At 42.6% G+C, this 17,788-nt stretch overlaps 1 protein-coding gene across 1 annotated transcript in view; it reads right to left on the bottom strand.

Annotated features, from left to right (window-relative positions):
- The window catches only part of LOC124621373 (zinc finger and BTB domain-containing protein 17-like), a 35,777-nt gene extending 29,068 nt beyond the window's left edge, over positions 1-6,709 (bottom strand). The window contains exon 1 of the mRNA XM_047147135.1: positions 6,204-6,709. Within this exon, the coding sequence (XP_047003091.1) occupies positions 6,204-6,303 (100 nt within the window). The 5' untranslated portion in view covers positions 6,304-6,709. The remainder of the gene's footprint in view (positions 1-6,203) is intronic.
- Positions 6,710-17,788: the final 11,079 nt, after the last annotated feature.

Below are 17,788 nucleotides of genomic sequence, written 5' to 3'. Positions count from 1 at the left end.
AGTCATTCGTTGACATGTCCCATAACCAATACTCACTTCATCTGCAAGGTCTTGAATGGTTTGACGTCGATTTGCACGAACCAATTGTTGAAGTTTGGCAACAATGTCTCGCGTTGTGAGGCTAACGCGCCTTCCAGTGTGAGCATCATCTTCGACGTCTGTACGGCCCTGAACTGAGCATGCCAGGGCTCATTCTGTGTCCCCCAAACACTTGTTGAATCATTGCAAGGGTCTCGGTAGCACTTTTCCAAAGATTCGCACACAATTTGATACACACGCACTGTTCTGTTCGTGGATCCATTGTAAAATCGCCACACACCAAACACGGAGTATTACAGAAATCACTGTGGACACGCAACACGTCCTTCCAGCTGAATGCCACTCCGCACACTGATTCATCAGATATGCAACACTTGCCACCTAGCGGTGCAAAGATACTACTCCTACTTTCCAGATGGCAGCACCAGCCCCGAAAATTTTGGATTCTAAGTCGTGTATAGGAAAAGGTATCTGGAAGTATTAGTTCTGCACTATTTAGACCGGTTTGGCGGACGTGTCTGTTGCTTTATGACTACAGCCCATTATACACGAGAGACTTTCTTGTCTTATGTGACAACTTGTGGCAACAGGACTGGTTTAAGGCCAAGCGATACAAGTCAACACTTGGAGCGCTGAAGTGCAAGATTTGTGTACAGTGTGTATCACGATTAGTAGCAGCAACTGACATACGTGCACCTCGATCCGGTCTTGTCTGGCAAATGAGTCTAATGCAGCGCCCCTGGTTTTTACTTCTCTTGTGCAGCTCGCCACCTGACTATGAAATGAGGGGCAAGCCTTCTGGTGAAAAGCGCGAAATGTAACAACAGAATGTACGAAAGAGCTACGGTAACAAAATATGTGACCTATCAAAGCAAAATTCATTGTTGCGTTGTTGAGAATCGTCACATGCTAAATTCTCCATATTCCTGAGAACTCAAACAATAGAAAGAAGTGTTATTATTTTTCCCTTAAACAGATGCGAATTTTTCGGTACTGAAGCTATTTTGATTAAAAAATTGAATTATGTTTTATTTATACATAGCCTAAGTTTTTTCCTTGTCTAGGCGCTATAAAAACGTAGGTAACTTTTGCTTACAGATATTTCGTCCCTCTTGTGGGAAAACATCAGAAGAACATTCGTGCAACCTTTGCAATGTGTCTTAAAAACAAAGCAAACAATAAAATAAGGACTAGAAGACACAAAAGCACAAAATCCTTTCTTACAGCTTGAGTGAGCAGGGCTAGTGGTGGTTAACTTTGATGTTAGTAGACGACGTAACAGTCCTCTCTGTCCCTGCACATGCGCAGTCTGCAGCACACTCAACATTTTAGAACTCCATACTCGGCAGTCAGTTGATCATTTACATCACTGGCCCACACGCGACATGGTAGCCGGCCTAGTGATAGCACGGTCTACACGCAAGCACGTCACACGCACTCACAACGAGCAGTCGATTTTGACAAAAAGTTGTTCGAGTAAAACGGACTTACGCGTGCGGAAATTTCTCTAGTTTTGTCACGCCGACCTTGTACGATGCAATGGTGCTAAGCATACGGCAACTTTGGACCCCTCTGAAAATATCCAGGTGATCACCAGTGCTGCTAAGCGCACATGCGTGATGCACGATGCCTCTACCTTGAAGGACCTGGCTGAGCACCTCTATCTTACTGGAGCCAAAGAAATCGCCTGTAGCAATCACCAATTAATCACAGAAGACTGGCGTTGTCGTTCTTAGACCCTCAAAACAACCTTAGAAACAAATTTTGTGTGGAAAGGCAGATGTGATTGGTCACAGTTACACTGTTGAGGAACGCTTAGTGACAGGTGTGTGGATGCACGAACGACATCATACAGGGCACACACTAAGAGATTATGGAAGCGTTCCAGAAAAGACTTAACAAGGCTCCAGCGCGAAACGCAACATCTCTGGAGTGGAAAAAAGGCGCGTTTTCGCTTTTAGCCGTGTTGAAGACACGCCGAGGAATGTAAGGAATGAGACGAGAAAAATGTATGCCGGAGTCACTGCTTCTATTGAACTATCTCCTGTGTAGGCGACACTTACACGCGCTTCAAAACTCCGTATACCGAGAACAATAATGCGAGATCACATGAAAAAAGGACTTTAAGGTTAGACATTTTCGACCGACGTTCGTAAAGGCAGTTATCAGATACAGGCCGGAATGGGTGCGTTTTTTTGCGTGCCAAGCTTATTAACTCACTTTCGAAATACAGTGAACCGTGCCAAGATTATGTTGTCAGATAAATGTGCCATTTATCATGGTTCACGTGCTAGAAATATTGTCGTTTGGGCCACAGAGAGTTCTCAATTGCACGGTCGAATTACAAAAGAACCCTCACGTAATGATATGGGCTGCGATGACATCACATCTGCTTGGACCATGCTTTTTGGAGGGACTGTGAATGGCGCAAATTATTTAACATGTTACAAACATTGTTAATATCTCAGCTTCAGGAACGCTTATGGTTGCAGGAAGACGCAGTGACTCCTCACTATACTCTTTTCAGTGTGTGAGCTCGTAAATGAACACTTTCCAGGATGGTGTGTAGATCATGGTTCATCAGCAACACCTGTTCCCTTGAAATGACCACCAGAAGTCCTGACCTCATCACATTGACAACACGTTATTGGGAGTTATTAAATCGCATGTATCTACACGTCGTTATGCTACAAACGAAGAACTGCGCAATGCTGTTGAGCATGCATTTCGCTCTGTAACAAGGGACATGCTCAAAAAAAAGTCAAGAAGAACATGAAGGATTATGGAAACGTGTTTCAAGCATGTAGGGGAACATGCTGATATATTTGACACTTAATACGTAGTTAAGTACTTGTACTAAAACAAATCAAATCAATTAGCGTTCGATAATAGGGGAAGGAGATTTCTCCCCTACTCTTTATTATTTTATCGTCATCTGGGGTGAGATGAAGACATTCACTTCCTTGGGGCTACGTGATGAAGGGAGCCAAAAATAACGCGTCACAGGAAGTTTGAACGCTAATAAACCCAGAATGTTCGACGAAGGCTTTGGAAGACTCAAGCCTCTTTGAGAACCTCTGAGAGCTCTAACCGTAACATCGTGACAAACAGCGAGTAACCTGCCACTTCACTTCTATCGCGGTCTTCTGACGTCTTTGCCGTTCTTGAGCATCAGAACTTGCTTGGAATTCGTGGATCACATTAAGAGCACTACTACTTCGCTGTCAGCGAGAATACTCCTAGGCTACATTCTTACTCATCTACAGAAATGTTGGATTTTTACATTAATTCGATGTCTCCATTCTTTTATACATGTATTACGCTTCACGTTCCATCAGATCTGCAAGAGACGTAGCACTGTGTAAGTGGTAAACGTTAACTTCTTGCTTGTAAATTAGTAGTCAACAACGGGGAAAACAGCAAAGTGGGGCGTCAATGGACGCAATTCAAAGGCTCGCGAAGCAGTCACTCACGGGCAAAATTTACTCGTACTGTGGAGATACAGTTTCCCAATTCCTGTCCATTAGCCATTATGTATCTCGACTATTTCAAATTGATGCCTGAAAGATTTCTTGAATAAGGCCAATCAAATTCACATTAACAAATGTAGTTGCAGATAAGAAGCTACCAATAAACGTTAATATGCAGAGGGTACTGCAAAACCCTATAACGTAAAATTAAGGCAATTACAACAACAAATGAAAACTATTTTAGGTTTAATTTTCGTAGATTAATTATCACATAAGACATATTCAAATTATACAGATTTAAATAAAGAAAACCCATTGAGGATGGCACAAAGATGATGAACCATGTTTGGGTCTACATAAAATAACTGTTTTGCGTAACGGGCGGCCGTTGTAGCCAGTAATTTTTATCTGTAAACACGGCCAGTGCAATAGCAACAAAACCTAATGGTGAACACAGAGCTAAAGTTTATATGATTTCCTTGTCTTTTGTTACGGTATATCTTGGCACTTCTTCATCCCTCATGGTTCTCCTTCCTGCACACAATGGTCACATGTATGAGTGAACAGACGGAGTAATCCCCGCAGAAATGTCCGTACGAAATATAAAGATCAGCTTTTCACATAAAGGAATCAGAGTAGCCCGAAAAATTATTCGTATGAAGCCCGTAAGACTGAATATACGACAAGCAACAGATAAGCGGTTGGCAGATAAGCAGTTGCTTTTATAAACAGAAGAGTAATGTCTGCGTGTTTTGCACTACAGCGAAATGACCTGTCTGATATGTAAATCTACATCAAAATGAAGGGAGCAGATGTCTCACTGACACCGCAGTGGATGTCCCTCACCATCCAGAAAAGGTCCTGAAGATTAATCTGTGGGCTTTGGAAACTAAAATACCTTACCGTAACACGTCTACTGAATTTGTCATGACGTAATTTTCTGTTTCCAACACTGTCTTGAGTTACCAAAGGCCCACTACAGCTGCCGTCCAGAAGTAGATAATACCTGGCGATCACATTATTTTACTGATTATTCGTTAGCATTTGTTGTTTATGTGTAAGGGATAAACACAATGTTCCACAAAAGACAATTCGCCTTGTGAAGGCAGCATCAATGTCGAGTTTTTGTTTACTCCAGCTACCCATAGGGAAAGCGTAAATGGATTTATTCAGTTTCACTTGTTGGTTGCACTGCAACATTGTAATGGTAATGGTGCAACATAGTCTGTTACTAGGTGATATGTATAAGAATCAAGAGTGACTATAGGAAGAAATGCGTTTGGTATCAAGTTTGTCGCATAACATGTAGGCCTATACAGGGCGAGTCACGAGGAATTGTACATGCTTTGAGGATGACAGTGATTCTGAACCAAAAAGTCATATGAACGTATGTCCTCTTCTTAATGGGTTCCGAGGAATTAATGACAACAGTGGGGAACAGGGCAAATGCAGGCTGCAGGCGATGGCAAATGAAATGTGACCTAATGTTTTTTGCCGGCCGGTGTGGCCATGCGGTTCTAGGCGCTTCAGTCTGGAACCGCGTCACCGCTACGGTCGTAGGTTCGAATCCTGCCTCGAGCATGGATTTGTGTGATGTCCTTACGTTAGCTAGGTTTAATTAGTTCTAAGTTCTAGGCGACTGATGACCTCAGAAGTTAAGTCGTATAGTGCTCAGAGCCACTTGAACCAATTTGAACCTAATGTTTTGTTTAATTGTAAAAGTTTCGTCACAAAATATGTTCAAAAAGTCCCCACCATCAACTCCGTAAGGCACTTTGCAGCTCTTACAGAGAGCTGCTGTGTTGCTGATCTGACCTCGTCTGCACGGTCCTTTATTTACTACAGCACATGCACGTAAAATACGAGCGAAGTGAGATGTACATTGAAATGGTCAGTAAAGACAACACTACGTAGCCTAATGTCGCTTTGGTTGTATTCGCATTTGAATGCTGGTGAAGAAGAACATTCAATTGACGCCCGTGTTTTTCAAACAGCTGCATGTCGGATAAGGTTAAGAAAAGGGCATGTGTTCAGTGGAAGATTTTTTTTGCGAATCACCAATATTATTACTAGCATCAAAGAAATGAACACGGCAAAAACAATAATAATCTTAACGTCACACACACACACACACACACACACACAGCCCTCGAAGCCTGGAAGCCATTTCCTCCCCACAGTACGCAAGTATTTCAAACACAGAACCTTTTTACTTCTGCCAACAATGTCCTTAACAGACATTTCGTTTTAAATTGTTCGAGATTGTCGCTTATAGGCTGACGACATTTCTACTATTCATAAGGAATACTCAGTCTTTTTAAAAAAAGCTGTAACTCCACAGACTTCATTGATATTTTTGGGCGTTACAACTGCTTCAGTTTATCATCAAATAGTAAACGAAAGACACGGTTTATTGATTTATACGAGAATAGCGTTTCAGACTAGAACTACAACCTAAATTTTATTCATTTATTTGTTAATGCCATCTGTGACAGTGTGCTCGTAAAACTAATAACTGTATTGTACTGACTTGACGCGCTCTCTTAAACGCTTTGGACTTCCAGATAAAAATAAAATATGGTGAGTACTAGCAAAAATATCCCTAACGTCTGTCAACAAATTTTAGTTACATATAAAGAGACTCTTTAACGAAGCTACTATTTCTACAGTCATCTATTGATCGCCGGGATTTACCTTTCTCGGGCAAGGAAGCATCGCGTACGCCATCCCCATCAACATTCAGTCTCGAAGGCTCTGCGCCGTAGCCGGCAGCTGCTTCGGTCCCAATCGCCATGACTGTTTGCTTGACTGCGAATCACACATGAAGCACTGCGCAAACACACCGCATGTTGTAAAAGCACATGTGTCTAATGCTGCGGGAGATGGGCCCCTGTTACCTGCATACGAGCGGCATTTGTTTACGCCGGCCTCACACAGCTGACGAGTGTGCGCGCGGCGCAGTTGCCCGAAATGCACTTGCGTCGCCGAAGCTGACGCTTCTGAGAGCGGCGCCTGCTGAGGCCAATCGATAACACATCAGAGCCGGGAGCACGCTGGCTTGGGGGAGATGCCCCTCGCAGCTGTCACCGGCGAAGCGTGGCTGCAGCTTTAGGCATGCGCTCACAAGTTCCGCACACCGCTGGCGGCAACATTCAACACACTTGCGTAAATTTCGGCGGCGGAGAGCAAAGAACTTCAGCGCCGCCGCCATGCTTCCTGCGAGGCGGGTGCGCAGAGATCCGGAGCAGCTGGTCTATTTTTAGGGGCCCCACAACAGCGCCTGCCCCCCGCGTTCGCTGCACGGGCCCTAGCACAGCCGTATCAGGTGACTTGGGGGGCTTCCAAATATGTCTTCAGAACTCGCTACGTCGCCGACTGGGCCCGCCTGGTCTACGACTGTGAAGAACCGCCCAAAGCACCATGGGGTGTCTGACAAGAGATTAGGACGGCAGTTATCACTGAAACGACCGGTTTTTATTTAACCATTTCTATTCCACGCCAGAGTAACCAATTTTTAAAACCGCCAAAAATAACCGGATTCTGAAATAACCGATTTTCGGTTGTTTGTTCCTACTTTTTCCCATGACAAACGTCGAAATTGTACAAATGCTGAAAAATGTTGATTTCCTCAGTTTCCAGATACGTATAATCAAAATACTGAATTAAGCAGACAAATAAATGAAACCTCTGTCCGTTCACCGTTCACTACTCTTCTCGAAAAGTGATTGATTATTACAAAAAGTCACCAGTATTCTCCTAACTGATCCCAATTTTTTGAAACTCGGCTCAAAAGTTATGTTGTAATCGGTGATCGTACCATCATTTGGGCATTATGAATAAGTTGAAAAAACTCTGTTTTTCGTTTTAACTTGTCCGTTTTCAAGGGCTACAAGCAGATAAAGGCACATTATGTAGATACAGGCGTCAGATCAGCTACTTTTGTTCTTTATTGTGTAGCATGAGTAAATTGTTGTTAAGATTTTAATTGATTACTGTTACCACAATTTCCTTCCTTCCTTCCCTATTACACTACTGGCCATTAAAATTGCTACACCAAGAAGAAATTCAGATGATAAACGGGTAGTCATTAAACAAATTATACTAGAACTGACATGTGATTACATTTTCACGCAATTCGGGTGCATAGATCCTGAGAAAACGGTACCCAGAACGACCACCTCTGGCCGTAATAACGGCCTTGATACGCCTGGGCATTGAGTCAGAGCTTGGATGGCGTGCATAGGTAAAGCTGCCCATGCAGCTTCAACACGATACCACAGTTCATCAAGAGTAGTGACTGCCGTATTGTGACGAGCCAGTTGCTCGGCCACCATTGAGCAGACGTTTTCAATTGGTGAGAGATCTGGAGAATGTGCTGGCCAGGGCAGCAGTCGAACATTTTCTGTATCCAGAAAGGCCCATACAGGACCTGGCAACGTGCGGTCGTGCATTATCCTGCTGAAATGTAGGGTTTCGCTGGGATCGAATGAAGGGTAGAGCGACGGGTCGTAACACATCTGAAATGTAATTTCCACTGCTCAAAGTGCCGTCAATGCGAACAAGTGGTGACCGAGACGTGTAACCAATGCTACCCCATACCATCACGCCGGGTGATACGCGAGTATGGCGATGACGAATACACGCTTCGAATGTGTGTTCACCGCGATGTCGCCAAACATGGAAGCGACCATCATAATGCTGTAAACAGAACCTGGATTCATCCGAAAAAATGACGTTTTGCCATTCGTGCACCCAGGTTCGTCGTTGAGTACACCATCGCAGGCGCTCCTGCCTGTGATGCAACGTCAAGGGTAACCGCAGCCATGGTCTCCGAGCTGATAGTCCATGCTGCTGCAAACGTCGTCGAACTGTTCGTGCAGATGGTTGTTGTCTTGCAAACGTCCCCATCTGTTGACTCAGGGATCGAGATGTGGCTGCACTATCCGTTACAGCCATGCCTACACCCTATATAAAATAACTGTTTTGCGTAACGGGCGGCCATTGTAGCCAGTAATTTTTATCTGTAAACACGGCCAGTGCAATAGCAGCAAAACCTAATGGTGAACACAGAGCTTAAGTTTGTATGATTTCTTGTCTTTTGTTACTGCATATCTTGGCACGTTCTTCATCCCTCATGGTTCTCCTTCCTGAAGTTGTCTACGGAACACAACGACCGTATGAGCTTTTCACATAAAGGAATCAGAGTAACCCGAAAAATTATTCATATGCAGCCCGTTTCGAAGTTACTCATTTTTTCCGCACGAGGAACCGCTTACAACAGCGGTTTGTGCAGGTATTCCTGTCTGGTGCCGGAATCTGCGAATGAGCGGGACGTAGCGCAAAGTCTAAAGTTCACACACGTGAATTTTATTTACTCACTTAAACCACAGAAAAAGTTTCAAATCGTTAATTTTTTAAATAATTTGCAGTTCGTATGGACAGTTAAACTGTTGCAAATGCGATTGTCACACAAATCACTATCGGAGGAAATAAAATCAAGGAAACGTATAATATTGCATTACAGACGATTTCCGCGAACCGAGATTTTAATTTGTTGACACTAAATATTTTATAACAGTTCCTAAGACACAGTTGTTATGATAATTTTTGAATAATGTATATTTGGTAACAATGAAACAGCTGCTCTTAGTCGTCACAAAAATGCGAAGTTGTAAGAAAATGAAACGCCTCATCCGAGCAAATAAACGTCTTCCATTGCTCCATAGTGTTGGTTTTATGGCTTCTGTTACTGGCTTTTGCTTCACAAATGTTCGTGTTGTTTTGGTGCTGACAGGGAGTGCGACTTATAGTTCTGCAGTGACTTTCCCAGCTGTCGTGCTCTTATTTTTCGTCACAATTCTCCTCAGTGATCGCCGGTACAATCACTCTACAAATACAAGGGTTGGAACTTTAATAGTGGCAACTATTTATTTACAGCTCGTACAAAATAGATACGTGTTTCAAAGTTTTACTGACCTTCAGAGTAGTCACCAGCATTGTGTATAACCCGTTGCCAGCGAGGTGGAAGTCGTAGGATACTCTTAGCAGTGCCAGTTGTGTTGACAGTTCGAGCGGCGCGGTCTATTGCCCGACGAATTTGTAGCAGTTCTGAAGCGTATGCCGTGAAGTGTTTCCTTCAGTTTAGAAATCGAGTTGAACTCACGAGGGCTTAAGTCATGGGAGTGCAGTAGGTGATATAGCACTTAGCAGCCCCATCAGTCAAACAAATCAGTAACAGCTTGCACTGTACGTGCTTGAGCACTGTCCTGAAAAATGATGGCCAGGTCCTGTAGAAAGTGTCATCACTTCCGTCTCTATGCTGTTCATTTTTGGAACACAACCCACGTTCAGCTTAGAGAAACAAGATTTCGAGTTAGATCCTCAGTGACCAGCCGGCGTAGTATCGATGACCTGGTGATAGGGACTATATGCCTGTCATATCGTATGACAGCCACAGCATGTGCACATTTCCTGATAGAAAATCGACCTTCACTTTTGGTGGACGTGACATTAGAGTAACGACAGCAGATGTACTTGCAACATGACGGATCACCGATTCACTCTACCAGACAAGCATCCCAGTATCTGAATAACACATTTCCTCAATGGTGGATTGGCCGTGGCGAACCCATGGACTGCCCTGCCAGATCACCCGACTTAGCCCCATTAGACTTCTGTTTATGGGGCTGGTTGAAGGGGGATTAGTACGCTGCGGATACAAGTGAAGAACTTGTCGCTCGCATCGCCGACACTGTTGCCAACGTTAAAACCCGCCGAGATGATATTTGATGAATGACACAGCACGCACACCTTCGAACGCGTTAAGTGCATTAAGATGGGTGGGGGACGTTTTGAACACCTCTTGTACGACAGATAAGTCATCTCTCCCACCATTTTTCTGTCAGCATAGCACCTACACAGCATTTCGGTAAATAATATTCACACTTGTTTTTGTAATCATTCATGAATGTGTGTAGTCTTCAACCCATTGCAGTTCCGTAATGATCGAAAATCGGACACATGTTCATAGGACTTTTTCGGTTTGTTTTCACATGTACAATCGCCTCACAAATTATGTGACATACCTCCTGAGTAACCCTGTATACAGACGCGTCATAATTAATAGCGAAACCTGACACGTGTCAAAGAATACCTTAACAGAAGCAATAATGTTCTAGTAAACAGGAGTCCAGAAAGAGCCATTAGCAGGGTGTGTGTGTGTGTGTGTGTGTGTGTGTGTGTGTGTGTGTGTGTGGATGTAAGAAAACGCGCGAGGAAACGTGTGGCACAGTCGCTCAGTTAGTCCAATGAAATCCATCAGGAGAAGAGCAGCTGAACTTCCAAGTACTGTGGTCAACAGTATATCGCCACATTACAAGATTTACACTGATGTTTGTAAATGAATTATTTGGCAACGATATGGAGCACCGAGTTGCAGCCTGCCGTGTTTTCTTGGCACAATTTCCACATGCGTTGTCTCACACAAAGGTGTCATTCTATGCTGAAAGTACTATGTATAGCAGTTCACAAGGGAGGAATGTGGTTCTCTCGTCTAACGAAAATAGTCATTATGTGCAAAAGTTGGAAAGGAACCCACCTCGTATTATGATATGAGCCGGACTATCATTACGATACCTATTGGGATCCTACGTTTTTGAAGGAGAGGTGAATGGAAATTCTTATCGATACATGCTGATAACGACGTTTATACCTCAACTCGAAGACAAGGGAATCATGAATTGTGTGTGGCTACAGCAGAACAGGGCTCCAGCACACTTTGCTATTCACAAGCATGAGTTCCTCGATGAACAATTTTTTGAGTCCTCCGTTTTGGAATACTTCTTCAGCACAACTGAAATAATTACCACGTAGGGTAATTCAGTACAGGGAATAATCAAGTCCCGTATTACTCTTCTTTCGTACAAGACTAATGAAGAATTGGGCAGAAGTGTTGACGGAGCCTTTCGAACCATAACTCCTAAGATATTCTGCAAGATACAAGAAAAATATTGAGACACAAGATCTCTGTCTAAGGCACAGACTGCGCATACAGATCCGCCGAATACACATATGTTTATATACCAATATTCCAATATAGGGGTGTTCAAAAAGTCTCTTAGCAGTGCCGTATGATTGTTAGTCGCGCGTGCAGTATGCTGCAGTGAATCTACCGAAAAGGAACTCAGTGAAATACAAGTTATTAATTTATTGAATATCTATTTTTACGTACAAATTTTCACATTATATGTTGAAAGAGTCCCCCCTGTTGTTGAATACACAATTCAATTCGTCTAATCATGTTTCCAAACACTGAACCGGTACTTCGAAATTTGTTAATCACATCTCGCACAGTATCGCGATGTGGTAATGTTGTCTCCGGGAAAACTGAATTAACTGTTTGAAGAACTGAAACTGTGTATTTACTGCCAGCTTTGAACGCTTGTTCGACTAAAAACACACGTTCTTCAATGGTAAGTATTTTAGCAGTGACAAAAACGAAACAAAGGAACTAAACTTCAACGTTCAGGTCAACACGTAACGACACACAACAGCGATACTACTGACGCTGGCTGAGATAAAGGAAACAGTGGAATGTTGGGAGAATCCACTTGAAGGGAATTAACCCAGGCCAATGAACAATCATACGGCACGCACGGCTAACAATCATACGGCACTGCGGAGAGACTTTTTGAACTCCCAGTATAATCCATTGTTTTGACCTCTGGGTACAGTGTAATATAGAAGTGGTTCTTAGATGATTAATATCATCGTGCAGTTATACTGGAATCGTACTTTTACCATTCAATAAAACTGGCGAAAAATTTAGTCTGGTTACAGAAGTTGAACTGCCCAGACACTCCTGTTGGTTTACTTAACTCCGTCCGAACAGCCCTCGGGAGGCCCAACGGTGCCGCATCCTCAGCCGATAGGCGTCACTGGATACGGGTAAGGAGGGGCATGTGGTCAGCACACAGCTCTCCCGGCCGTTGTCAGTTTTCGTGACAGTAGCCGGTACTTCTCTATCAAATAGCTCCCCAATTGCCTCACAAGAGCTGAGTGCACCCAGCTTACCAACAGCACTCGCCATACGCGGATGATCACCTATCCAAGTGTTAGCCAAGCCCGATAACACCGAAATTCGGTGATCTGACGGGAACCGATGTTACCGCTGCGGCAAAGCCGTTGGGCGCTGATATGCTTGCTCTATTTTATTGCAAGAATAAAAAAAATAACGCCTGTTTAAAAACTGTAGTTGAGTCGGGGTAAGTTGATTCCTGCAGTTGCAGTGCGCTGTGCGCAGTACTATCGCGGTCCTAATTTAGCCAACAACGTAACGCGATTTTTTAAACGTCTCTATGTTAACCCCACATTGTTGCCACAGCTCTATGGATGGCTGTAGTTTTAGCCTGCAGCCGTTAGTGCTTCGCAGTTGAAAGCTGGCAACAGTGGTGCAAGCTGTCAGGGCCTTCTTACGCTGTCTTAACTATAGTATAAGAAACAGCAGAAACATCTTTATTATATGTTCCACCGTAGCTATAAGTTAACAATGTCTATATTTCGTATGCAGCAACTTTTATTCTCTGTGTTTTAATGCTAACTGAACCAGGCATTTGATAATTTGGGTAAATTCGTGTACATTTCTATGCATTCTACAATGACTATTCTTTATTCACATTTATACTTTTCTTTCAGTCACTGTATTAATAATAAGAATTATGGTAGGAAAATAGCGAACCCTGAAATTTTGAAGAACGAGTTTCGGCGACTTTTACAGAAGCTCGAAATTTAGAGCGGACTTCAAGACGAGATGACCACGATGGTTTACAAAACGAAACTTTGTCTCGAAACCTGGCAGAAAATCCAAAGAGATTCTTATCGTGTGTAAAGTATGGTGGCGGCAAGACACGGCCAATGCCTTCTCTGCGCGTTAGCAATGGAAATACTATCGACGACAGTGCTGCCAAAGCAGGGTTAGTAAACGCGGCCTTCCGAAATTCCTTCAGCAAAGAAGACGAAATAAATATTCCAGAATTCGAATCAAGAACTGCTGCCAACTTGAGCAACTTAGAAGTAGATATCTTCGGACTAGTGAAGCAATTTAATTAACTTGATAAAAGCAAGTCATTCGATCCAGACTCTATACCAGTTAGGTTCCTTTCAGAGCATGCTGATGCAATAGCTCTATACTTAACAATCGTATACAATAGCTCGCGCGACGAAACATCCGTTCCCAAACGCTGGAAAGTTGCACAGATCAGACCAATATTCAAGAAAGCTAGTGGGCGTAATCCACTAAATTACAGGCCAATATCATCAACGTCTATACGCAGCAGGGTTTTGGAACACACATTGTGTTCGAGCATTATGAATTACCTCGAAGAAAACGGTCTATTGACACACAATCAACATGGGTTTAGAAAACATCGTTCCTGTGAAACACAACTAGCTCTTTATTCACATGAAATGTTCAGTGCTATTGACAAGGTATTTCAGATCGATTCCATATTTCTGGATTTCTGGAAGGCTTTTGACACTATATCGCACAAGCGGCTCGTAGTGAAATTGCGTGCTTATGGAATATCGTCTCAGTTATGTGACTGGATTTGTGATTTCCTGTCAGAGAGGTCACAGTTCGTAGTAATTAACGGAAAGTCATCGAGTAAAACAGAAGTGAGATCTGGCGTTCCCCAAGGTAGTGTTATAGGCCCTTCGCTGTTGCTTATCTACATTAACGATCTGAGAGACAATCTGAGCAGCCGTCTTAGGTAGTTTTCAGATGACGCTGTCGTTTATCGACTAGAAAAGATATCTGAATGGTGCGAAAAGTGGCAGTTGACCCTAAATAACGAAAAGTGTGAGGTCATCCACACGACTGCTAAAAGGAACTCGTTAAACTTCGGTTACACGATAAATCATTGTAATCTAAAAGCCATAAATTCAACTAAATACCTAGGCATTACAATTACGAACAACTTAAATTGGAAGGAACACACAGATGGTGTAGTAGGGAAGGCTAACCAAAGACTGCGTTTTATTATCAGGACACTTACAAAATGAAACAGACCTACTAAGGAGACTGCGTACACTACGCTTGTCCGTCCTCTTTTAGAATACTGCTGCGCGGGGTAGGATCCTTACCAGATAGGACTGACGGAGTACATCGAAAAAGTTCAAAGAAAGGCAGCACGTTTTGTATTATCGTGAAATATGGGAGAGAGTGTCACAAAATGATACAGGATTTGGGCTGGAAATCATTAAAAAAAAGGCGTTTTTCGTTGCGACGGAATCTTCTCACGAGATTCCAATCACCAACTTTCTATAAGAATAGAGGGTGTTACAAAAAGGTACGGCCAAACTTTAAGGAAACATTCCTCACACACAAAGAAAGGAAATATGTTATGTGGACTTGTGTCCGGAAACGCTTATTTTTCATGTTAGAGCTCGTTTTATTACTTCTCTTCAAATCACATGAATCATGGAATGGAAACACACAGCAACAGAACGTACCAGCGTGACTTCAAACACTTTGTCACAGGAAATGTTCAAAATGTCCTGCGTTAGCGAGGATACATGCATCCACCCTCCGTCGCATGGAATCCCTGATGCGCTGATGCAGCCCTGGAGAATGGCGTATTGTATCACAGCCGTCCACAATATGAGCACGAAGAGTCTCTACATTTGGTACCGGGGTTGCGTAGACAAGAGCTTTTAAATGCCGCCATAAATGAAATTCAAGAGGGTTGAGGTCAGGAGAGCGTGGAGGCCATGGAATTGGTCCTCCTCTACCAATCCATTGGTCACCGAATCTGTTGTTGAGAAGCGCACGAACACTTCGACTGAAATGTGCAGGAGCTCCATCGTGCATGAACCACATGTTGTGTCGTACTTCTAAAGGCACATGTTCTAGCAGCACAGGTAGAGTATCCCGTATGAAATCATGATAACGTGCTGCATTGAGCGTAGGTGGAAGAAACTAAAATGAGCTCTAACATGGAAATTAAGCGTTTCCGGACACATGTCCACATAACATCTTTTCTTTATTTGTGTGTGAGGAATGTTTCCTGAAAGTTTGACCGTACCTTTTTGTAACACCCTGTACACAGCCTACAGTTGCAGGTTAACTTTATCGTTTACCTAGGTTTCGACGTTAGTAATAACGTCTTCTTCAGAACCTGCAACAAGTTAATATTATAATGCGCTAGTAAATTATATTAGCAACTGTAGGCTGTATATTCTTATATAAACAATATCAGCTGCTGTCGCTGCATAAAAATGTTAAAAATCACCAACTTTCTCCTCCGAATGCGAAAATATTTTGTTGACGCCTACCTACATAGAGAGAAACCATCACCACGATAAAATAAGGGAAATCAGAGCTTGTACGAAAGGATATGGGTGTTCATTCTTTCCGCGCGCTGTGCGAGATTGGAATAATAGAGAATTGTGAAGGTGGATCGATGAACCCTCTGTCAGGCACTTAAATGTGATTTTCAGAGTATCCATGTAGATGTAGATGTAGCACATTGTGAATATCGCGCTAAAATTATCCCATTTCTCTTTGAATGTGAGCAGGAAATCACTCTAAAATTACCCCATTTCTCTTCGAATGCGTACTGGTATGCAAATAAAATAGAAAACATGTTTTGTAGCGCTCTGTGTGTGATAATTAGAAACCGGTGTTACGTGCTGAAATGATGGTCAGTCGCGGTGCGGTCAACTCAGCGACGTGACGCAGCTGTCTGTTTTTGACTGCGTGTGCTATAATGAGATGCCACCCCTTCCAGCACTGTGAGTGCTACGTTGCTCATAGAACCAAGTCTGCATTTTTCTCTGAAAATGCGTGTAACATATTGCGGAAGCGTAGAGTACGACAGAGTCTTGAGAGCCGCTGTGGCCGAGTGACCATAGACTGGCAATTCGTCAACACAGGTTCTATTGCTGCTGCATCTGTATTTTTTCTTTTCATTTTTTTTTTGTTTCGCGCGATATTAAACCATAATGATAAAATGTAAATTTATTTAAACAATTCAATTTATACACACAAAATTGATATATAAAAATTTGATTTCTATCGCAATCCTTGTAAGTTAAAAGGCAATTCACGTGGTAAAAAAGCAAGGAAATGTAGTACGAAAGTAGATGATCTGCTAAAAAGAGTCTTTTCCAGTCGATCTTTGAATGAGAAAGTGAGATTTAAAGAGTTAGGTAGATCTATTTCGAATATAAATCTAACTTCAGCCTCATCGATTTGCGTCAAACAATGTGAGTAGATGCAGGTAGATTCAAGTTCCTAGAATATTTCACCTGTGACCAATAGTAAACTTAAAGCGCTCTCTGAAAATCATGAGGGATTTTTGACAAGTGATTCTGTATCGGCTCGGTAATGCAGTGGTGAAGTGCACTAACCGCTAATTTTGTTGGCTCGAGTTCGACTCCTGCTGCTACCATAATTTTTTTTTTCACTTCCTTTCATTTCTCGCAATATCAAACGATTGATTTTAAATTTTTTAAGTACACTGGGAGTAGACAACATTTCATTAGAACTACTGATAGCGTTGGGAGAGCCAGTCCTGACAAAACTCTACCATCTGGTGAGCAAGATGTATGAGACAGGCGAAATACCCTCAGACTTCAAGAAGAACATAATAATTCCAATCCCAAAGAAAGCAGGTGTTGACAGATGTGAAAATTACCGAACTATCAGTTTAATAAGTCACAGCTGCAAAATACTAACGCGAATTCTTTACAGACCAATGGAAAAACTAGTAGAAGCCGACCTCGGGGAAGGTCAGTTTGGATTCCGAAGAAATATTGGAACACGTGAGGCAATAGTGACCTTACGATTTATCTTAGAAGAAAGATTAGGGAAAGGCAAACCTACGTTTCTAGCATTTGTAGACTTAGAGAAAGCTTTTGATAATGTTGACTGGAATACTCTCTTTCAAATTCTAAAGGTGGCATGGGTAAAATACAGGGAGCGAAAAGCTATTTACAATTTGTGCAGAAACCAGATGGCAGTTATAAGAGTCGAGGGGCATGAAACGGAAGCAGTGGTTGGGAAGGGAGTGAGACAGGGTTGTAGCCTCTCCCCTATGTTATTCAATCTGTATATTGAGCAAGCAGTAAAGGAAACAAAAGAAAAATTCGGAGTAGGTATTAAAATCCATGGAGAAGAAATTAAAACTTTGAAGTTCACCGATGACATTGTAATTCTATCAGAGACAGCAAAAGACTTGGAAGAGCAGTTGAACGGAATGGACAGTGTCTTGAAAGATGAA

This window comes from Schistocerca americana, chromosome 1, assembly GCF_021461395.2.
Source record: "Schistocerca americana isolate TAMUIC-IGC-003095 chromosome 1, iqSchAmer2.1, whole genome shotgun sequence".
Classification (NCBI taxonomy): Eukaryota; Metazoa; Arthropoda; class Insecta; order Orthoptera; family Acrididae; genus Schistocerca; species Schistocerca americana.
Note: the sequence above shows the minus strand (reverse complement) of the source record. Positions and strands in the feature narration are given on the sequence as shown.